Raw genomic sequence first — 25,273 nt, 5'->3', positions numbered from 1 at the left:
GCACTCATATACAATATCATGATATTATATACTCACATATTTGCTAAAGGACATTTACTAACAATATTCAATAAAACAGCCAGTAGTGACACCGACACCCCCGTTCGTTGCCGTCGGTCGATCGATTTGTCCAACTACAAAGTCACAGTAACTGGCAGCCCTCTACATATCCATAAACAAATTCTCGCCATTGACTGGACCTGGGCTGGTATTTCTCTAACAGTTCTTTGTCCCCATTCACATTTGGCAAGCGAAAAACGCCATTTATAATGCACCACACATAAAAACCAAAAAGAGAAAAGAAAAACACACATTATCCGTGTTATTGCCACATTAATCATTTCGCACTTCACCCAAAACCAAACAAACAAAACCAACAAAAAAGAACAATCATTATAAAACCTACCCTACCCTATCGTACCGCTTCCCGTTCCCTTCAATACAATAAATGTATACACTTTACACTGTACATGAATTACGGTACACGGAACATTGGGACCAACACAATGATAGTATAATAATAATGGATCGTGTGAAGGGTGTGTTCCATCGTTTAGAAGCCAAAGTAGGTGGACACCAACTCCAAGAAGTTTGACACTTCAAATGTAAATATTGAATAAATATTGCTACTGTTTTTATTTAAACACACACACATCCAAAAATCAACCAAGTAAATAAAACCCGCCCTTCTTCTTCAAAACACAAACCAACACATATCAAGCATAAGTGGTTGTAATTCCCTCTGCGAAACGTATTTACGCCATCTCTGCGGTATTTACAAAGGAATACAATTCAATGGCCGCGCCTACTTTCAGCGCCATCTCTGTTATAGCAAAGCAACACAACACAACACTCACCCATACTCTCAAACAAAAATAATTCATTCTTGAATCTTGATGTTGAACATAACAAGGCTATAGATACAATCCGGTTGTGGATTGGAGGGATTATTCTTTTGGCATTCAACGCACAGCAACTGTCGTCGCCGGATGTGTTCGCTGTTGGACGTAATTATTCTTTATAACAAAACGATTTATTTTCGAAAGCGCATCTCAAGTGCGGCGGCATTTCGTGGTGAAATTTCGAAAAAAAGAAAAAGTGTTTAAGTGTGTAAAAGTGTTAATTATTTATTTAAAAAAACAAGTAAGAAATACGAGCATCTAGGTACCTTATTGATTAAATTACCCCAAGAGTGTTAATTTTTGTTAAAATGCTCGTCCCTTCGGACATGATAGCGGCGCAATCCAAAATGGTCTACCAAATGAACAAATATTGCGCGGATCGAGTGCAGGCTCGCAAAGCACAAATCCACAAGACCATACAGGAGGTTTGTCGAATCGTTCAGGACGTCCTCAAGGAGGTCGAGGTTCAAGAGCCTCGATTCATATCGTCACTCAATGACTATAACGGGCGTTTCGAAGGGCTCGAGGTGATCTCTCCGTCCGAATTCGAAATAATAATCTACCTCAATCAAATGGGAGTTTTGAACTTCGTCGATGACGGCACCCTGCCGGGCTGTGCGGTTCTCAAGCTAAGTGACGGTCGAAAACGTTCGATGTCGCTGTGGGTGGAATTTATCACCGCGTCCGGTTATCTGTCAGCACGCAAAATACGTTCACGGTTTCAGACTTTGGTCGCGCAAGCCTGTGACAAGTGTGCCTATCGGGATATTGTAAAAATGATAGCTGACACAACCGAAGTTAAATTAAGGATACGCGAACGTATAATTGTACAAATTACACCGGCTTTCAAATGTGCCGGCCTGTGGCCTCGTTCAGCTTCACATTGGCCACTGCCGGGAATCCCATGGCCACATCCGAATATAGTGGCTGAAGTTAAGACTGAAGGATTTGATATGTTGTCGAAGGAGTGCATAGCACTGCAGGGAAAGAATTCAGCAATGGAGGGCGATGCTTGGGTGTTGAGCTTCACAGATGCAGAGAATCGGTTATTGCAAGGTGAGGTTTTTTCCAACTACGCGACGTCGTCGTCGCGCCGGCCGTCGGCAAGTGTTATTTTAACTTTATATTGCATTTTAAAAAAAATTAGTGGTTAACATTAAACAATTTTTTTAAAGTTGTGATCAACCAATTAATTTATAAAAACAATTATACTTTTGCTCATTTATGCACTTGATAAAAACTCAATGAAATGATGAACAGTAGGTACATAAGTACAAAGTTGCAATAAACGCCTTGTTATAGTTGTTACAACAAAGTTGAATTTCAACCCATTCCCAAGATAACACCGGCTGAGTAAATGACGTTTATTTCTGTCCTATAAAACAAAACAATATTTATTTAAAGTATTAAGACTGTCTAATTCAAATTTCGCCTTTAAATTTTTGATTGCATCTGCTTTTTAAAAATATAGCCCTATTTAAAATGCTATAAACCACCAAAAACGTTGTTTTTAAGCCTTATATATAAATAAATAAATTGTAGGTATAATGATTTTGCAAAGTACAAATCTTTCTCTTCTATAGATACAATAAAAATCGTTTCAATTCTCAATACTTTCCTGAAAAATTTCATTAGTATTTCATTAGTTTTGAAAAAACGTTGATTTGATAGTGCTCACGTTTTAAAAATACCAGTTTTCAACATTATTCTTATACATTCTAATATATTTCAAAAACTTGATATAACGGGATTGTTTAGACTACGGATGTGCTACAAGAGCAAAAATTACTTTCAGAACGTTTTGCCTTTTTCTGCTTAAAATATTTTTAGCATAAATGGTTTAGCGTTTTTTTTTGTAAGACAGGTGAGACTTAGAACTTATAATTTTTTTTTTAAATATTATATGAAACAATATAAATAAATATTCCAACTGAATATTGAAAAAAAAGGGTTTTAGATTTGGAAAAGGACTTTATTGAAAAAAAGTACCTCATAAAATTAGGTAGCCTCAAAAAGTAATATCTCAAAAAAACTGACGTGATACATTAATTTTGAAGTTGAGATTAAATTAAGGCCATCAAAGCCCACTGGAAAAGTGCAATTTTATTACCAGTAAGAAAACCTTGTCGCCCAGTGCTATGTTGTAGTGTTTTCTCTTCTGCCTTAGTTTAATGTTAAAATATGTCGGAAAAAATAGACAAGTTCATATATGTTGGAAACGGATAACTCAAACTGAATAAAAATGTCCTTTTCGTTACGTAAAGCTATAAACACATTTCTTAGTATCAACTTATTAAAAATACGTTGTGACTAAATCAGCCGTTTTCAGAAATATTGTTGTGTAACAATAAAAAAAATGTAAAGTAGTTAAAACTATTGGTTTAGGAAGATAACAGTGGTTTTATTCGTCTGATCACTTTTGACTACGATCATAGGTCTCTTTTTGTTTTATTCAAAGTTTAAAACGCGATTATTGCCGTTCCTAGATATTATGCTCATACTCGCGTTGGTTCGGAAGAGATTTTCATTTTAAAAATCCAAACACATCAAATCTGTCACACACTTAAACCGTAAAATAATCAAATAGAACGTTCAAAAGTTATATTTACAATTAATAATATAATTACACACCATTTATTTAAATTAATAAAATGGTCGTTTATGCAAATTTTTGCATAAACTTAGCTTATTTTACCCATTTTTCAAACTTACGCAGTTTTATGTATGCTTACACTTATTTTGTAATTTGTAGGTTTTAAATATGGACATAATATTTTTTGAAGGATGTTGTATTGTATGTGAGTTCTGCAACATTTTGTATTTACCTATCTAACTAGCTTAGGTTAGACAAGGTTAAGGTTTCTGTTAGATGGAAAAGGCAATTGGTGCTGCAGACCACTAGTATCATTGTAGTGTTCGTGATTCTGCTAGGGCAGGACATGAACATAGAAGTTGAGACCCTGTTTCCTGTGCTTCATCCATGCATCTTTTGAAAAAATCGATTGCATGAGCTCCAAGTCGAAAACCATACGCCTGCTTATAAGGCAGTGTCCTTTAAGGACACATATAACGGAGCTAATTTGCAAGAAATGAGTTGCTTAAGTTTTTAGCATCAGGCATTGGTCAAATTGGTTTAGTTGACGGACGAGTGGTAGTCCAGAGTGGTAGATCCAGATCGAAAAAAACAAGGCATCAATGATCTTCTATTTCATATAAGTAAGGCTATAAATACCAGTATAATATTCCTCTTTCAAAATAGAAGCAGATTTTTCTAGTCCCGACGTTTTGCTGTTGGTGATACGTCATCATCGTTATCAGCGAAAATAAGGCTCAATTGGATAAGTATGGGCTAAAGTGATTTGCCATGATCGTTTCCTTCGTGAGAGAAACAAATATTTTAACTCCATATCTTTCTTTTTTTGTATAAAGTTTTAGTCGAAAACCATTTCATTTCAATTGAATATGAAAAATTTACTAAAAATTAGCAAAAATATTTTACAGAACATTCCTTGAAAGTTTGTATTTCACATAAAAACATTATTTTTAGCCAACAACAACATTTTGCATATGAAATGAATGAATGCCTTCATCTTTCTCGAAATATTCGAATCGAAAATCAGATCTACTATTTTTAGAAAAACACTGTGGCAATTGTATTTTTCTAAAAATTTTAGAAAATGTTAAAAAATTCAAAATTTTATACATTCTTTGAAAGTCCTTTTTGCATCGTTTGGTGTTATTATTATAAAACAAAATTTATTTGAAGTCGATATCTCTGACAGTTATTAACATAAGGCCGACGAAAAAGGCTATTCCCAACGGATATACGGACACACGCACAACCAGACATCTCTCTATAAACCTGTTTTTTGGACTAGAGGGATAAATGATAACATTTTCAATTCGACTTTAAGAATAAATTAACAAAAACAATCTATTCAAACACAAGCCATCCTTCAAAGCAAAGGGGAAAAGAGTTCCGCAGACGAATTGAGAACATACTTACAAAGTTATCGTAGTTCACACTAAAACGACTTTGACCTCTTAATTGTAACTAATATAAGGTTGCTTCATATTTTTATGTCAAATATTACCTAAGTTCGATATTGAATGTTACTTATAAACAGTATTTAACTGGCAAGCATCGCAAATCAGCTTCTACCCCTGATCACTAAGACAAAATCACTGGAAAATAATTTTAAGAAAATACGAATAGCATAGGAAATTGCGGTTTTGCTAATTTTTCGAAGCTATTGAAGAATAAAAATATAGTTGTCAAAAATGTTTTCAGAAGTATCAGAATACACAAAATATAATTAGAATACTTCAATAGACAAATTGCCTGAGAGAGAGAAAAGAAGACCAGACTGAAAATGTTTGGCAGTTACACAAAACACAAAGAATAGGTCAATATCTGTCAAAACCAGTGTTGCCAAAAAGAAATGTTCACCCATAATATAAAAAGAAATCACAATTCATTCTTACCTTTAAATAAAACGAGTTTTGTATATGTGTGCTTCCTTTTTTTTAAGTTGTGTAAAAAGAATAATTGTGAATTTGAATCCAAAAAATAAACTCTTTTTTAGTACTACGAGAAATACTACTATCGTGGAAAAACCATCGGGACCGGCTGAGCAGTCATCATTCAACGCAGATAAAAGATCAAGGACCGTACTCTGTAGCACAGGTATGTGACTACAGCTAGTTTGCAAAAAGGAGTGAAGATTATTAAAATATACTTCATCAACTTCTTAAGGGCTATAAACAAATGACTTACGGAAATTTGTTGCGAAAGCGTTACAGATATCAACAGTTTTATCTAACGAAAGGTTCTTGTAAGTGAGGTTAACTGGAAAGCCATCAGATTTTTTCCAACATTTTTTAGGATTCTCTTTCAAAAATGTGCCCATATCAGTCACATAACAAGGCTATACAAAATTAGAAAGACACCAAAATTCATTAAAGAATTCAACATAAACACAGAAGTTGATTGGAGACAGAGTTTTGAGATAAGTTATCAATGCCTTATTTCTTTTGTTACGCAGAAAACGCAATTCTTTCGTGTACCAAGGGTGGTTAAAGTTAGTATTTCTTGGTTTATTAAAAGGTAGATTTTTTCTAAACAATTATTAAGGATCTTATAAAAAATTGAAACTGCTTCGTCAATATAAGAAAATGCTAAAGTATCAGCAATTCCAGAAATGGTTAAATCTTCAGACAACAACTTAAAATTAGCTATTCTGAAGCCAAAATTATATAAGCAACCAAAGGAATTACTGTGCTCAGTAAGATGATTACTTAAGTCAAGAAAAATGTCCAAGTGGGGGTGATATTTATCAATATTAGTAATTCCTGATCTAGATTCTAGAACAAGAGTACTAATAGCGTCAGAAGAAAATGCTAAATCGAGAATTCGATTTTTTGAGTTTTTAATACAGCTTGTTTGCTGTAAGTCAGTAAAAGGGAATTCATCGAGAAAAGATAGTTCCAATTCTGAAGAACAGAGAGAGGTTTCAAGGCAAGACTCGTTTTTCGATGGAATCCAGTCAATGTCAATGTATGGTAAATTAAAATCACCTAGAAGTAAAATATTGGTGTCAGCGCAGGACAAACTGATAACAAAGTCTAATGCTAAGGAGAGTTCGCTATAAACAGACTCTAAACTTTTTGGAGGAATATAAACGTTTAAAATGAAAACAGTCTTGGTCTATACCAATATCTTTACACATAGCAGTTCAATTAATAATTCAAATGGAAAATATACAGAAGAAGAGAAATATGTATATTTTACCGCTATGAGAACACCTCCACCTTAATGTTTTGCATTACCAACAAGACGATCATTTCTGTAAACTTTAAACTCTTGGCTGAAAAGTTCTATGTCGGAAAAGCTTGAATTAAGCCAAATTTCTGTCAAAACGAATACGTCATGTGGAAATGATTGGGAGTTGAGGAAAATGTCAGCAGTCTTACTACGAAGTCCCCTTACATTTTGGTAGAAAAGGGCAAGTCTGTTGAGTTTTTTGGCTTGGTTTTAAAAGAAACACCTCGTTTTTAATTTGTGTAAATTCTTTGACAAAAGTTTCTGCCGCCATATATTTGAATCAAAGAACATGGGTTTCGTTACTAATTTAAAAGAGGAAACAAAGCTGTTTGGTTTATTTATCTTAGTACACCTAATGAATGAGCTACAAGGTATGCTCTTGGTAGCAACTAAGTGAGAAGTTATATCTTCTGGCGTTGTTAGAGGGCCTTGGTGCAATACAAATTATTCGATTTTAAATATTGACAAATGTAAGACAATGCGTGCAAACGTAATATAATAAATTATTAATATAAGTTTAATTCGTCACGTTTGAATTTTGAATAGTGACTCCAGTTTTTCTGACCTTTGTGTTGTACTAGACTCAAAATTAACGTTTATTGATCACACTTAGTTTCGTCAAAAAATTGCCCGAGAACTCCGTTATCTATATATTATTATTATTATTATTGTTATATATGTTATGTTTCTTTTGTCAGCCTAATTCTTGATACGTATGGGGACCATACTATTCCGTTCATATTGCTAGAATAGAAAGTCTATTAGACGTAGATTTTTTAAGATTTTGTCTTCGTATTTTTCCAGTGGCCTTATAGACTCCATATACTCAAAGCCTTTCCGTTGATAAATCTCGCATGTTTTTTTCGTCACAGACACTCTTTGCAGTTCTGCTTTAAAGCCAGGGTGTTCATGTCTTTCTAGATTTTATTTCAATCTTTGTCAGGCTAGCTTAAGAAGAAATTTACCTCCAATATCTATTTAAAGCACATCGTACTATGGTGCTAACAGTCCTCTTAATAAGTTAATCAGTAAATTTTAAACGCCATTGACTACAAATCTGCAAAATTAAAATTTAATTTGTTGTTAAAAATGTAAGTTCTAAGTCGAAATAGTAACTCAACGTTAGCATTAAGGCAATGTATTTAATTTATTATTAGCCGTGTTTTTTTGGAATTCCGTATATAGTACAGTGAGAAATTGCCAAAAAAACGATCCGCTGTAGTCCGGTTTTTATATTTAAAAGTTGATACCATTAAATATTTGCCTAAATAATTTATCACAAAATTACAAACAAAAATAACGAAATTCAGATCAGGGTGAAATCGTGTAAACTGATTTTTGAATGTTGACTATCAAAATCAAGAAAATACGTCTGAGTAATGTGATAGTCGATTTCAAAGTTTTAACCAAACAATTTGACATAAAGTAAAAACTTCAAGAAGGAGGTTTGTTCGTAGACTACTACATTAACATGTGGTGTTTAAGCAAGCTTGAATCTCCCCTAAATTCTTTATATACCTGAATCGAGTCGAAATGAGCTTGATTCACCGCAATTCCGGTCACTTATCGGAGTCAAGTCAAAATTTGTAAAGAAAAACATGTGTGGAGGAATTGGTTTTATAGATAATGCAGGATGGTCTGTTTATTTGAATGTTTGTGCACAAAAAATATGATTTAGTTTCAATCAAATTAAAAAAAATTGCACATGGAGTAGGTATAGCATATTCTTATATGTTGTTGAACTATTTAATTCTTTATTGTTTAACACGAATCAAAGTATCTCACTTGCACTTCATAAGAAACATCGAAACACCATTTGCATTTTAGAGAGGACTGTCAAGTTTAATCATTTTTAAATCTTCTTGTGCGGAGGAAATACCAAAAAGATTTATTTAATCTAAACAAAGCTAAATAATATCAACAGTAAGAGAATGATTTTTTTTCCCCAATGGAAAACACATGATTCCAAATGCACATTTACTACACGAACACAGCCATCGAGATACAAATGCAATATCAATCGTACCAACATTTGAGAACGATATCACATAAGATCCTTTAGAGACTCGTATAAATATCAAAAACCCATTCGTAGTAAAATTCTACTCTAACTTTTATCGCTAGTATTCATACTATGGATATTTTGTTTGTTATTCGTGTAAAATCCTACTATACTATTGATAGATTTTTCAACAAAACACGGGTAATATAAACAAAATGTATAATGATATAAAAATATATTTCAATGAAATTATAAACTTCTTAAACTTAAACTTTAATATTGAATAAACTTTAAAAACTTTTATGGAATACTACTATAAAGCAGAAATAGATACAAATTTGCAGTTAAAACATATTTACAATAATTTATTTGTCTTAACGATGAAAACAATATAATTTTAGAAAAATATGATTTATTTATATTTAAGAACTTAAGTTTGGTATTTTAAACTGTGGAAGGTACAGTTCACCCAAATTGAATTATCTTATGAATATATGTTGCCGAGGTCAAAGATATTTTTGTTAGTATAAGTTCGGCATTGAGTCTTTCTTTTTTGTAAAGTCAAGTTATCAACACTACTTTTTTTTAAATGAGTATGATGTCTTAAATTCGAATCCTACCTTTAAATGTGTCTATCCCATCAGATTTTTAAAATATGCCCCTTTAAAAATACTCAACACAAAGAAAAACAAAGTTTTAAGGCTAAGTTATTATTTTTTTTGAAATTCTTTACTCTACAAGAAATTTTGAGCAAACCTCGAATTTAACACTTTTAGAGTTTTCGAGTTGGTTTTTAGTAATGATATCGCTTTTACCCATTTATTTAAACTATTCGCTCATGTTTATTAATACTCGTTTTCAACGTTATTTTTATATTTTTTTAATATATTGCAAAAACTTAATATAATAGTTATGTTAAGACAACAGGTTCGTTACAAAAACAAAACTTTCTTTCAAACCGTTAACCCTTTTAACGTTGAAACCCGTTTAAGCAAAAATGGTTCAGCGTTTTTTTTCAGATTTTCGTAAGACAAGTAAAATCCAACAACGTATGAAGTTTTTTTTTGTTAGTTATGAAATAATATAAATATTTCAACTGAAAATTGAATATAGATTAGAAAAAAAACATTTTTGATTTGATTGAAGAAGAGCTACTCGAATAGCCTCAAGATGCCCTAAATAGATGTTTTTTTTTCGAATTTTAAAAAGTAATGTCTCAACAATCTGACGTGATACATTAGGTAATTTTGAAGTCGGATTTGACTTGAGGCCATCAAAACTTTTTGTAAAAGTGCAATTGTGTTGCTAGGAAGGTAACCTTGCCAACCAGTGGTTATTTGTTGTCAGAAGTTAAAAATATTAAATAATTAGAAATTGATGTCAACAAACGTTAATAGCGGAATATAAATACTTTTCGTGTACTAGCTAAATATAATAAATTGGAAATTGTTAACCTCCTTAATGAATTAAGTTTTATAAGTTCTTATTTAAATTTTTATCAACACTAAACCGAATAGTTGTGATTAATGGTAACATAGTCATGAGCTTTCCATGTTTAATAGTATTCAAAACTTTTAAACCCGACGATGTTCCTCAGGTCATTTTTCTGCTTTTCTACTTCGTCAAAACGTCAAAAGTATTTTATTTAATATAAGCCATTAAAATGCATTGAAACAGACATTTATTTACCAATAAAATATCTAAATCTTTTAAGAAAAAAAAATTAGGAAGCTCCAAATAAAACCATTAAAACACCCATGAAACTACCTTAATTGTTCCCTTATATATACTCTAAAGATAAGAAACCTCTTTACGGGCCGGACTGCTGTCTGTGCTTCCTATATTTACGAAATTCAGATTCTTTCAAAGTATAATAATTATTCATGGTCGGTTTAGTTTCCCTCTGTCATATACATATATATAAATTTAAGTAACTTGTTTTACGTCTAGGAGTTTAAAATTTATGCATCAAACTTTTGAAAGAAAATCCATTGATTAAATTTATTTTATAGTTTTCACATGAAAAACACACATCTTATATCAAAGTTTGTGTACATTTTTCCTTGTTTAAGAAGACTTAAGTAGGCGTTAACGTCCTTATAGTTTTCCGTATATTCACAGTTCACACTCAAACCCAAATAGTCCAACGATATACAAGGCGCTACTTGTAATGATAATGATTTATCTATGAATAGATATTCACTTTAGAATAGAATAATAATTATAAATCATTTCGAAAACCTATAACTATAAAGAAAAATCATCATCACCTAAACTATTGTTTCGAACTTTATGTCTGCTATAAGCTAAAACATCAGGAACGTTTTCTTCATTCTATACAAAAAAAAAACTACTCTCTCACCCATTTGTGATTTATTGATTATTTATACAAATTTCAATAACACGAGAAAAAGATATTTTAAACCACCTGCTGTGGCTAAAAGTTCATTTTCATTTCATTGTTGTTTTGCCCAAATGCAAATAAAGCAATACCTATCTTATAACATACAGTGTGAGACTAAGTTTGCTATAGTTGGGAATTCGAAATTTTGGGACAAATAAATATTTAATAAAACTAAGGAAGGAAAAGAGACTACACAAACGAATGGCTTATAAATTATTATTTAACATTGTCATTGGCTTTATCAGGCCATTTATAGTTGATTTGTTGTATACAAGTAGTTATAGCCAACGCGTCTTATAGAAATGTTTGATATTTTTGGTTTAAATGAATAAAAACAAAACAAAATTCCAATAAATGATGTAGATTTAATATATTTATCTAAATATATTCATATTCAGTTTGGTTTTAGGTTTAGACCATATGTAAGCCTCAAATATAATTCCTTAAAGAATTTAATACAAATATTGTGTGTTAACTAAAAATTATAATTATAAGATAAGAACGCCAGCCTCATATAATTTTTTAATTTACTGGATGTTTGGGTATTAAAATGTAAATTTAGATTAGGTGTGTTTTTAAATGCAAATGTCGTTATAGTTTGTGCTATTTCTTAAACTGATTCATTTATTATGCGTGTATATCGCCCAAATGTGGAAATATAACTTTCAAATGTTGGGCTGTTATGTTGCCATTTATATTCAATATTTGTTGAACTAATCGCTATTCGCTTCGAATTTTATATTAAAACAAACTTGATTAAACTCGATTCTAACTCGAAATTAAATTGTGTCGGATATTACATATGTCAAATAAATTACACTTAAATTTAATATAATTTATAATCACATAACCAAAAGGCTAGTGGCTTTATCGTAATTAACTTGATTACAGACAAAATGTGTCGATGGTGGGAACATGTTGAGGTTTAGTCACGATTGTTCAAATAAAATCCACTTCAATAATTTTGAAAAACAGATATATTTGCTTCATTGTTCGAACAAATATCAACAGCATTGGGTATCAGTAGGTATGCCCGGTAGCACTAATGACAAAATTGGAGACTGGCGACCAGAATTTGATTAAGTTATCAACTATTCGTTACATAATTTAAACAAAAGGGCAACCATATGTTACCTTTACACAAATATATAAGACTTATGTACATATGAATAAATCCAGTTAGATCAGAATAAATTAAAGCATGTTAACATTTTTTATGAGCATAGAAATCCCACATTAATTATTTGATGAACCATAGGAAACTAAACGCTAGGCCAACATTTAGTAAAAGAGGGTGGTAACTTCCCATCCGTGCCCGGCTATCGATTTTTCTAAGACTCTTAACAAACATCAATAACAATACTTGTGTATGATACACACATTTGAATTAAATATCTTCTTCTCATAATATCCAAATTTTTACAAGACCAAAAACTACGGCAAAAAATACTGCAATGTCCCAAAGGCAGTGAAAATGTTTGCTTAGTTGTAAAAAAAAATGAGGAATTATTCCCCTTCCTAGGTTCCTACGCTCGTTGTCAATGACACTCCATTTGTTAACTCTTTAGCATACTCTCTAAATTGAAATCAAGTGGAGTAAGGATAATAACCTACGCTGATGATCTTGCATTAATAGCGACTGGCAAGTTCCTACCCACTATCAATCTACAAACCGAATACGCCTTCTCGTTGGGAAGCAAATAGACTAGAAACTGTGGGCTGACAGCTAATCCAGCTAAAACAGAACTAGTGTATTTACTAACAAGCGCAAAATACCTTCAATAGAAGGCTGCCCTCTTAAAATCTCTGAGCACGCAAAGTATTTCGGTGTGATCTTAGATACAAAACTAAACTGGAGCCTGAACACCAAAGATAGGCATCGATTGCCTTTTACTCCTGCAATACAATTTTCGGGAAAACCTGGGGACCAAACCCTAAACTTATCAGATGGATCTATTCGGCAATATTTAGACCAATACTAACCTTTGGTAATTTGGTATTGTGGAAAGCTTTAGAAAAGAGCACGAACTTGAAAACTTTGACAAAAGTTCAAAGACTTGCGTGCACTGGCATTACGGGAGCAATGAGATCCACTCCAACTGCGGGACTGGAAGTTTTACTCATTCTAATTCCCCTAAACCTACTTGTTCAAGAATCTGCGGCCAAAAGTGCCCTGAGACTTAGTCAAACTAAAGTTTCAATAAAAAGTTCCATAGGACATGCCCAGATCCTTCATAAAGTTATAGGTCATAGTACTACAGCAGACTATAATATACCAGAACTTGATTTTCATAAACCATTCCAAGCTGCCATCCCAAGCAGAGAGGAATGGATGATGATGGTTCTAAAATGGACACTGATGTAGGGGCAGGCTTCTATTCTGAATCTCTCAACTTAACCGCCTCGCTTAGGCTTCCAAACTACAGTAGCGTTTTCCAAGCGGAGGTCCTGGCAGTGACAACAGCTTCTAAAGAAATATCAATGATGGCGATACCACGAGCTGATATTACTTTTTAAATTGATAGCCAAACGGCAATAAAAGTGATTTCTGCAACTGTGGTAAAATCAAAGCTTGTTTCATGCTGCCGCGAAGAGCTTAAGGTTCTTGGCGCACAGCACAACATTAAACTCTGCTGGGTCCCAGGCCACAGCGATATACTAGGCAACGAGAAAGCCGATGAATTAGCAAGATTAGAATCAATGCTTGACGTAAGCCAAACTCAGCTAGTTAGCACCCCTACGTGTTATTTAAAACAGGAAATCTCAAAAAGAATAACTATCAACGTCGATGACACCTGCTGCAATACAAGAAAGATCTAGACCTGTTTTAACAAACAAAGAACGGAAAGAATTATGCAGCTACACAAGGGATCACTTCGATCTCTTGTAAGCATAATCACCGGACATAATCTGTTAGGTTATCATATGAAAACGATGAGAATCAGTTCAGATGATCTATGCAGAGGATATGGTGACGAGGTGTCACTGTCCCGCACTCTTCCATTAAAGGAACTATTCGGGGATTTAGAAGAACTCTCTAGAATGTCAAGTACTGACATTCTGAACTTCGTCAAAGCCTCTAAATGGCTTGACTATCTGAAAACAAAGGTTTTTCTTATTAGCTTGAGTAGCAATACTCACGGGTATCACAATGGATCTGTTGTGATCTAAGTGTGACGGTAAAGACATCAACTGTCAGCCCCTCAACCTAACCTTACCTAACCTAGCTCTTTAAAGAAAGCTAATCTCTTTACTAGGTGGTTCGCCACCAATTCAACGCTGCCAGTTTGTGTTATGACTCCGCCTGTCATCGAGCGAGTTAGTGATTCTATGGTACCAATCTCTCGCTGGCAAAACGACTGCGTAAGCTTTTTTATCTGTCCTACTCTACTACAAAAATGGCGAATCTTCCTCACCGTCTAATTACCGATCGATTTACACTTACGTCCCTTCTTTCCAAGATCATGGAAAGGCTGATTAATTATTATCTCAAGAAATATCTCGAAGATCGAAAGCTTCTTAATGACTGACGATATGGCTTTCGTAGCAAATAGGTCCACTGGTGATCTCATGGTTCATCTCACCGAACAGTGGAACAAATCTTTACATTGTTTTGGAGAAAGTAAGATTATTGCTCTTGATATTTCAAAAGCACTTGATAGGGTTTGGCATCAGGCTCTCTTATCGAAAATGAGTACTTTCGGTTTTCAGGAATCTCTCCTTCATTGGATTAGTAATTACCTTTCGAATCGTTCAATACGGATTGAAGTCTGAAAACCACAAAATAAATGCTGATGTGCCCCAAGGCTCTGTTTTATCTCCAACACTATTTCTCATTTTTATTAATGATCTCCTGTCTGCAACTTCTTATCCAATACATTGTTTCGCTGACAATAGCACTCTTAGCTTTTCATGTTCGTTTTCAGATTCACATCCCTCTTCTTCGAATGTGGAATGGCAACGACAAAAAACGATAAGCTCATTAAAATCCGACCTAAACAGCATTGTACGAGGGGGAAGAAAAAACACCGTGTGGAATTTAATGCTTCGAAATCCCAATGCTGTCTTGTATCACTAAAGCGAGATATTCTACTCTTATTATCTTATTATCCATGAATGGCACTTGCATCGAGGAGACTGAACATCTTAATATTCGATCGGTATGTGTATCTCCAACTCCAACTACCTTTTGTGGAACGATCACATACGCGATGTTGCCAAAAATGACGCAAGATGTTTGTGTTTTCTAAGGCGATGCAATAAGTTTTTCTCCCCCTATGATCCAGCTGTTATCTACAAGACTTATATACGTCCAAAACTTGAGTGTAACTCCCATATCTGGGCTAGTGCTCCTGCAAGTTACTTAAGCCTCTAGGATAGTATTGAACGTTGATCATTTAGATTGATTGGTGATATTACCATCATAAGATCATTTACGTCACTTGAACATCGTCGAAATGTTTCTTGTCTCACAATCTTTTACCGTTATTTTAATTCCTTTCCTTAAAAAGTTTAACCGTAATACTCGCGCTTCTAGGAATGCTCATCAATATACCCTGAAGCCGAACTTCAGTCGTACTGTCTAGTACAGATAATCGTTCTTTAGCCGTACTATGCGAATGTGGAATGCCTTGCTATACTCTGTCTTTCTCAGCCATTGCAATATTCAGGAATTCAAAACCAATGTGCACCGTTTTTTTAAGGTTTTTGTATTTTGTAAAATATTTGGTAAAATTTAGCACGAAGTTATACATATAATAAAATAATTTTGATTTCAATATCTGTTTTTGTTCCTGAGAATTTTTCTCGAAAACCAATTTTAGTAGGATTTTTAAATTTTTTTCTTTTTAATAAAAAATACACATTGGGTTTTTTAAAGACCGTTTTCTTAAGGTACAAACAAATTTAGAACAAAATTAAACCATTTTAAAGACATATCTTCTTTTATTCACGTGATATCGAGAGTCAAACAGCAGTTTTTACCAATTTTGTAGCTTCTTATTTAATATAAAAAAACTGAATGTGAGATTTTCAAAGAAATGCTAAAAACGATAATTTTATCAGATACAATTATTTTGAAGACAATATTTTTAATTTTTAAAAGTTCAATTAGAAAATAATTTTTTTACCTTAGTAGTGTTTTTTTATGTTTTTATTTTTTATAAAAAAAGTGCAACTCCGATTTGCTTTAAAATTTAAGCTGAGAACATTACGTTTTCGTGTTTTAAAATTATTCCATTTTATTAAATTAAATAGAAGTGAGATATTTGAAACCCAAATTTTCAGTTTTTTAAAATGTTATATTAAAAAAAAACACCCACTCATTTTTTTAAAGTCCTTCCTGCATCTTTTTGTGTTATTATCTGAATATCAAAATTTATTTGAAGTCAATATCTTTACTGGTTCTTGAGCTATGGACGACGAACAAAAACTTCGCGAACGCACAGACATCTCTCTAAAAATCTTTTGTTTCGACTCTAGGGACCTTGAAATGTCGAGAAATGTCAACATTTTCAATTCGGCAAATCGGACCGATTACAATTACTTCCTATAGAAAGTTAAAAATGTTGAAAACGGTATTTTTTTAAATAGTTTTAATAGATAATTAAAATAGAAGTACGGATTCGCAAACAGCAATAAAAATTAACTCAAAAACCGATTTGAAAATAATTATGAAAGCATTCAATTCAAGTTTTGTTCAGTACTTCGTATAGATTCAAACTAAGACTAATAACTTAGGTATGAGAATTTTTAGAATCTAGGTAAAATACAAGAATAATTTAAACTTCAACTAGAAGACAAACATTTTTACTTCGCAAAATCATCATGACTTAGCCTCAAGAAAAACCCGTCTTTAGTTATCTTTAAAGCCTTTTTAAAGTTGCATATTTTAAAAACCTGATGGTCAGAATGGTCCAAAACTTTAATGTTTAATCTTTACTTGGATTATGTTTCAACACATAATTCAAAGCTTCCAAAAATAGTTTTCATTATTAGGATGGGTAGATGGCTATTTTGTGTTACAAACGGGAAGGTAGTGTGAATTACAGAGCAGAAAGAATGGAAGCAGATATTTGAAAATTTAAAACTAAACAAGCATAAAGAAAAAGTTTTATAACTTGGGTATACGTATACAATATTTTCTTAGGGTGATTCGACAATAATAAAACACAGCTAGTATTTCTAAAAGACGAACAATGGGGTGATAGCACATTCTTTCACCATCCCTCGTATGACTCCGTGGCGCAACGGTAGCGCGTCTGACTCCAGATCAGAAGGTTGCGTGTTCAAATCACGTCGGGGTCAATGAAATTACTTTTTTTATTTTGTTGGTTTTAATAAGAGACAAATTTTATTATAATGCAACAAAACTTCACATTCGATAAAATTTGCATAAAAATACCCATTAAGAGAACTTCTAATCAAGAAAACAATAAATATTCAACCACTTAAATTGGTTTTGTCGACGCGACGGACGCGAAGAAAAGAGTCATAAGCATGTGGGCTTAAAGTTTATCGAGCTGTGACAAGTTATTTATTTATTCAGCTGCAAATTGATGGATGAAGGTATTTAAAAAGAACAATAAAAAACTTGTTTCAATTAAATTGCATCCATTGGTCATTCTCGGCCTGATGATGGTTAACAAAAAATAACAAAGAACATTATTTATTTATTTATGTTTTTCCTCTGTTCAAAAATAATTATAAATAATATAGGTTATCATTCTTTTTAACATTAAGTGTATTTCTAAAAATATACACGATGAATAAAATTACTTACATAATGAATCATCATAATTAAATCTGACATTTATGATGTGTTTTGAAGGAAATAATAATTCCTTTTATTTTATGTGCACTTTTATTTCGATCAGAATAATCACGTGAAAAGGTGTAAATTGATTGTTCGATATTTTATTTCATAAACTTTTTTTGGAACACTTAAATGAATTGAAAACAATCAATAATTTCATCAAAAAAAGAAAATGTTCTCATCAAAGTGAACATTTAAATTAATTTTTGAGAATTCAAAAGAATGCCAAAAATTATGAAAATCTTCCAAACGGAAGACATTAATAGGGCCAACTGAGCATTACTCATAAGGAAATTATAATTCCATATAAAGAGGATAAAATCATAGTATTGGAAATTATGGCTACTTATAGTTTAGATCTTAACAAAAGAAATATACATCTACATACATATTTCTTATATAGTCCCGAGTAATTAAAAGTTAACTTCATGAGGGTACCTATTCAAATTTATTTGAATTGCAATTGGAACAAGATTATTGAGAAAAGCAGAAACAATACAGCTAAAAAAGTATAAGAAATTTATATACTAAGATGAATTAAGTGCAATTTATAAACAATAAGTACTTTGTGTGCATTCCGTTAGCACAAATGATTTCTTGCAAGCTTCGGTCCAGAGAATATGCTAAAGTTTGAGTAGTTTTCGGGTGATATTTGGTCTAACTCTTCCATTATTATCCTTTTAAAGTCTGATTGTGAAGAAATAATGTGTTTGCTCAATTTTTGTCAAAAAAAGATTTGTTTGTCTTGTTGAAAGCAAATGAATTCCCAAGACAAAGTTTTTCAACACTGATATTTAAATTACTGCAGAAAATAAGTGCGTTTTGTTGGTATTCCATATAGAGAACAGTGAGAAATTTCCAAAAAACGATCCGCAATAGTACGGTTTTTATATTTGAAAGTTGATACAATTGAATCTTTGCCAGAATAATTTATCAAACAATTCCAAAAAATATAACGAAAGTCAGATTAGGGGTGAAATCCTGTAAGCTGATTTTTGAAAGTTGACTATTAAAATCAATAAGAAAATACGTCTGAGTAATGTGATAGTCGATTTCAAAGTTTTAACCAAACAATTTGACATAAAATAAAAACTTCAAGAAAGGGGTTTGTTCGTAGACTACTACATTAACATGTGGTGTTTAAGCAAGCTTGAATCTCCCCTAAATTCTTTATATACCTGAATCGAGTCGAAATGAGCTTGATTCACCGCAATTCCGGTCACTTATCGGAGTCAAGTCAAAATTTGTAAAGAAAAACATGTGTGGAGGAATTGGTTTTATAGATAATGCAGGATGGTCTGTTTATTTGAATGTTTGTGCACAAAAAATATGATTTAGTTTTAATCAAATTAAAAAAAATTGCACATGGAGTAGGTATAGCATATTCTTATATGTTGTTGAACTATTTAATTCTTTATTGTTTAACACGAATCAAAGTATCTCACTTGCACTTCATAAGAAACATCGAAACACCATTTGCATTTTAGAGAGGACTGTCAAGCTTAATCATTTTTAAATCTTCTTGTGCAGTGCAAACACCAACAAGATTTATTTAATCTACACTGAGATAAACCTTTGGTGGAAACATAGCAAAACTTAATTATGCTTTTCATTGTTTTCTCTTGCAAAATAAGCGCAATTAGTACATTTTCATTAACAAAAATTAATAATATCAACAGTAACAGATTGATTTATTTCCCAATGGAAAACACATGATTCCAAATACCCAACTACTCAACGAACACAGCCATCGAGATACAAATGCAATATCAATCGTACCAGCATTTGAGAACGAAATCACATAAGATCCATTCGAGGCTCGTATAAATGTCAAAAATCTATCCATAGTGAGTTTCTACTCTAACTTTTATCGGTGTTATTCTCACTATGGATATTGTTTTTGTTATTCGTGTAAAATCCTACGTTACTATGATGGATAGATTTCGTTACGTTACTATGATGAGTATATTTCCCAACAAAACACGGGTATTCTTTCAGAATTTCGCCTTTTTCGCTATAAGAAAATTACGTGGTCGGTAGATATGTTCTTTTCTTATTTTCCTATTAACGAGTGTTTTGGAATTTTCTGATAACACTTCAAATCGTGAAAAAACTCATTTTGAGCTCTTGAGGGTTACCAATTTCATTATACGTTGATGCAATTTAGCTTATAACAATAACTTGACTGAATCATTTAATTTTAGTTTAGTTTTTATTTTCTAATTATTGTATTGTTGATTATAATTTCAATCGCTTTAAAACACTAAATTTGATCTTTTGAAATCTTACTGTACTTTAAAAACCATACAAGTTTAAGGATCGGTAGGTATTACCAATACTTTTTTTTTCCTACATTTTCGTGTTTTTCGTATGCGTTTGTCGCATGATAAAGATTAACAAAATTGCACTGAAAATGTGCACTTCTGTTAAGTGCTTAAAACATGTTTTTACATTCTTCTATAAAAAAAAAACCTGTTACAATTGCATAAAATTTCGAAAAAATGCAATTGTCAATACTGTTTAAATTCACTGTATGTGTATGAATGGTGTTTATTAATAACCTAAAAAAGTGTACGTGTCTAAATGAATAAAAACTTAATCTTTTGTACACTTTTCTCGGGAATGATTAGTTCCATCACAAAATATATATTATTTAAATGCTTGCGTTAAGTTTACTTAAATCTGAACTTAAAACGAACGTTATTTTAACTCAGGGCCGGATTTAGGGGTCGAGAGGCTTCAGGGCAATAAAGGAGTGGAGGCAACCTTCGTGCCAAATTATTTTCAAAATAAAGTAAACCATTTTTTTTCACTCGAGTATTTCAATAAATAATTTACTGTGAAACCAAGTAGATTCCTTTAGTATTGAACAAAACGGAAAAAAGAAATTATCTGAAATTAGATTTTAGGGTTAACGAACGGAACCTTTCGAGCTTTTTTAGGTTTTGTCCCATCGTGGTTCGAAACCTATTTTTTATTTTTGAAAATATCAATTTTTTGAAAATGTTGCAAACCAAACGGGTTGGAGACCACTCATCTTCTGTAGATGTTGCTTCATTCCTTACGATGTCTTTTTGCTCTTTATTGGAAGATATGCTGGTTAAATCTTCTTCTTTGATTTCAGAATAGCCGTTGACCAAGGCTTTCGTAGCTTCAGCTCGACAATGAATGACCACAACAAGGAACAGACGCCGATAAATGATTTTTCTCCGAAATAAGAGCCTGCATCCCCTTTTATTTGCCACTCATGCTTGCAGCATTGTCATACTCGTATGATTGGCGGCGGCAATCCATGATGTCTATTTGCAGTACCTACTGTAGGCTGTAGGTAAAAGTAGAAGAGCAACAAAAAATTACATATCAAAGGAAAAGATGTTTACTATTGTTTACTGGTTCGAATTTTAAACAAAAATTTTCCAAAGTCTCTATTGTGGGGACCCCCTGTTTGTGAAGGCCGAGTGGCTTCCGCCCCGGTCGCCCTCCCCTCGATCCGGCCCTGTTTCAACTACTTATAGTAACAATAAGTTAAATTTAAAACTTGCAGATTTGAGATTGGCATTTGTAGATCCAAAGATTATTTAGAATTTGTTGAATAGTTCGAGGAAGTACATTAAAACATTTTCTTAAGCTAGCTTGCCTCAAGTTGAAATTCAATCGACAAAGAATAAATAGACCTGGAATCGTTCCATTCAATACCCCAGCTCTCTGTGATCAGTAAGACGTGAATCATTAGAAGTGATTCTTGTAGCTTTTTTCAAACGTTGGTAAAGTTTATCTTTCAAAAAAATTTAATATCATCTGCATAGATTAATTATGAAGAATTATTTAAAACAGCAAGCAAATTTTGTATGAGAAACATAAACAATAATGTACCAAGGCGACTCCCTTGATGTACGCCATAATTGACTTTAAATTGACATTACAGGTTTTTCTTGAACATGACGCTATAATATCTATTCTTTAAGATATGAAAAATCTTGAAAGGCAGTCTTTAAATAATCTGCCAACATTTTGAAACTTACCCTGCTTCAAGTATTTAGAAAGGTCGCACTGAAGATGAACCAAGAGGGGGAAAATCCGAGTATTTAAAAATTCAATCGTCAAACGGAAAAAAAATGTTTTTAAAGACCGGCGGAGAGTTTGTACAGTTACAGTTTTAATTAATGTTCAAAAACCTTGTTCTTTAGAATTTATTTGAAATTAAAAAAACATATAAAATACTTATTTTTAAAAACGATGGCGAACAAAATTCAATTCAAAACGGTGGCATCTTTAAGTTCAATTCTTGAAGAATATTTTCACAAAGTTTTACAGGTATTCACACTTAATTTATTAAACCTAAATCTAATATCGATGAATATCAATTCAGCGACAACTCGCCTAAAAATAACAAACTGTATTTCGTTATTATCGTATCAAATAATCATATAATCATTCATCACATATTATTTTCATAAAAAAAAACTTCCTATACACTTTTCTTTTAATGTTAGTATCTAATTTTTTTTTATAGTTTTTCATCTTTAAAATATATGAAGATTGAAAGTTTGATTAGGGTGTTAAAACTTAAAAATTCATTGGTTCGTGTTATCATTGAAATCAATAAATACCAAATGAAAAATATGATTTTTTTTTGGGTTTTCGTTGTGGATACATTTTTATCAATTTTGGATTTTAGATAAATTTCGACACATTTATTGAAAAAGTATTCGGGATTAATTGTAGACAATTAAAACTCTCTAAAAATTCATGGATTTGAATATATTTAAAACATATAAAACACGTACGAAATTACTCATAGAATACTTAATGATATATTTTAAATACATAGAAAGAATATCAAAATTTTGTTGAGAAAATATAACTTATTCTAATTGGTAATAGTATATTAGGCATCAATTATGCTATTTCTGATTTAAGCAATCAAACTGATTTTAATTGTTCGTATAAACTTTTAATGGCGATAAAGTTTTACAACATACTAACTTTATGCAAAAATAATAAAGTGGCTATAAAACAAAAAACAAGCCATTAAACTACGAGTATATGCGTATAATTGGTCAGCTTTAAATATTTTCATAAAACTCTTCTGATGCTAAGATAGTTAAACATTTTAATGGCATCATTGAATTGTCATCATTATATATTTAAAGACGATTTTATCACCTATCATATGATCTAGGTAATTGATATTGAAGTGATAAAGAGTGAAATGACATTAAAATTGTACCAAAGCCACGTCGTAAAAATTTTAAACAATTAAAGCTTTTTTTTAGATTTACTACCATTTTTCTATATTATAACCGTGTGATTCAATATATAACCAAAAAGCTAAAATTTAAACTTTTTTTTGTTGAAATAATGTTTTGAAATGTAAGAAAAATGTCCTTTCACTTTTAATTCAAATAAAATATTCATATACAAGCAAAACTTTATTTCTTCACATTTATTCATGTAAAAGACATATCCTGGAATAAACACGTTCCAAACTTATCCAACAGCTCAAAATAAAACCATCAATTAACTACTTATCGCAATTTAATTGAAGAAATATGTTTCAGTCTCATAACTACTTCTCTCGAAACACCATTAGTGTCTGACTTTATCAAGCCGCACACGCAGCTCTGGTTTTTGTCTCTTGTGCGCGGAGAGGGCAGCTAACATTTCAACGTACGAACTCATCTCACTATCAATTAATTTCCTTTTAGCACAAAACATCAATCCTTGCAATTACAACATTTAAAACCATTAAAAAACCACACACACTCACAATCAAAAACACGCAATGTCCATTAATGCAGCAATTTTTTTAAATTTAATTTTCTTTTTTTCATGTTTGTTCTCTTAAATTTATTTTCAGGTGCCAGTCGGCGTCGGTGCTTAAGCATCCTGAAAACCTTGCGTGACCGTCATTTGGACCTGCCTGGCAATCCTGTCACCTCGTACCATCTGAAGACATTGCTACTATACGAATGTGAGAAGCATCCTCGCGAAATGGAATGGGAGGAGAATTGCATTGCCGATCGGATAAATGGAATCTTCCTGCAACTGATATCCTGCCTTCAATGTCGACGTTGTCCGCATTACTTCCTGCCAAACATGGACTTGTTTAAGGGCAAAAGTCCCGGCGCCCTAGAAAATGCTGCCAAACAAGTGTGGCGATTGACGAGGATAATGCTGACGAATGTTCGTTGCCTTGAAGAATTGTAGGCGATGATGTTTTGAGATTAAAAATAAAACAAAAAGATTTACATATATGCTATCTTTTTGCTTAATTAAATTAAATTAACAAAAAAAATCACACAAAAATAAAATATTTTAAGCTTTTAAACTTAAGTACTCAGTGACGTGTGCGAATGAGAATATGTATGATTTATAAATATAAAAAAAAATATATTATGAGTGAATGAAATGGAATTTCGAGTGAGAGTTCAAAATATAATTTGGAAAATTTACCAGTGGCCAGTTTTTTTTCAGTTTTTCTTTTTTTTTTATTTTAATATTTATTATTTTTCACTTTTATAAATTCGTTTATTTTTGTTTTCTTTTTTTTTACTTTTATTGAAAGAATGGTGCTTTTGAAAAGTTTCTTATAATAAAATGTATACGTTACAATATTACTTAGTATACTTTTAGCTTATTAGTTACGAATGTTTTTATTTAGGATCAGTAAATATATATAATATAACTACTTCTTGTAGATTAGATAATTTATTCAAAAATGTCAATAAAAATATTAAGCAATTGAAAAATATTAAAAAAAGATGTTTTGAATTTTTTTTGTTTTAATTGGAATATTCCATGCAAAAGTTTAACAAACTTCAGCCACGTTCCTCTAGATACAAACAATCTGAACCAAAGTCTGCCATGAAATTAATGCAGAGTGATATCAAAGCAGTTATTAAAGATAATAGATGTTTGATGTTAAGTGATTATTTGATCAAATTTAATCGGTTCACGGGACAACTAAAAAATTGTGGTAAAATTTTAAAAGTGACAAAAATAATGCAGGAATAGGTTAGTATGGATTCGAAGGTTGAAGTTTCTATAACACAACATAAATGTAGCAATAAATAGTGTCTATAAGTTGCAATGGTGGAACTAGGGTGGGGGAGTTGCAGGGGCCATGACTCCAGGAATCAGAAGATCGTCATATGAGCAATAAAGCTTATACGGTTTACTTGTAAAAGCAAAGTTTTCATCTACAAATTTGTTACTCATTGAACCAGTGAACCAATTAAATAATATCATTCCTGAGTAAAAAAGAAAATGTTCACTTTTGAAGAAGAAACCTGGAATAAAAGATCTTCAACATAATATTATGTTC

The 25,273-nt window shown here is 31.9% G+C and overlaps 1 protein-coding gene and 1 non-coding gene across 2 annotated transcripts; both read left to right on the top strand.

The window, feature by feature from the left end:
- The first annotated feature begins 952 nt into the window (after window positions 1–952).
- LOC129945476 (protein mab-21) lies at window positions 953–24,636 on the top strand. The gene is made up of 2 exons (XM_056055256.1): window positions 953–1,958; window positions 23,807–24,636. Exons 1-2 carry the CDS (start codon window positions 1,211–1,213, stop codon window positions 24,154–24,156), a joined length of 1,098 nt encoding a protein of 365 aa, XP_055911231.1. The 5' UTR covers window positions 953–1,210; the 3' UTR covers window positions 24,157–24,636.
- On the top strand, window positions 17,367–17,438 carry Trnaw-cca (transfer RNA tryptophan (anticodon CCA)). Its single transcript has one exon. It is a non-coding gene; the product is annotated as a tRNA-Trp (tRNA).
- Window positions 24,637–25,273: the final 637 nt, after the last annotated feature.

Source organism: Eupeodes corollae, chromosome 2 (assembly GCF_945859685.1).
Source record: "Eupeodes corollae chromosome 2, idEupCoro1.1, whole genome shotgun sequence".
Taxonomy (NCBI): Eukaryota; Metazoa; Arthropoda; class Insecta; order Diptera; family Syrphidae; genus Eupeodes; species Eupeodes corollae.
The sequence above is the reverse complement of the archived record's forward strand: the minus strand, read 5'-3'. Positions and strand labels throughout refer to the sequence as shown.

Coding starts and splice junctions, on each gene's coding strand:
- LOC129945476 (XM_056055256.1), top strand. CDS start 1,211: ATGCTCGTCCCTTCGGACATGATAGCGGCGCAATCCAAAATGGTCTAC. Junction 1,959..23,806: donor AGAGAATCGGTTATTGCAAG/GTGAGGTTTTTT, acceptor ATTTATTTTCAG/GTGCCAGTCGGCGTCGGTGC.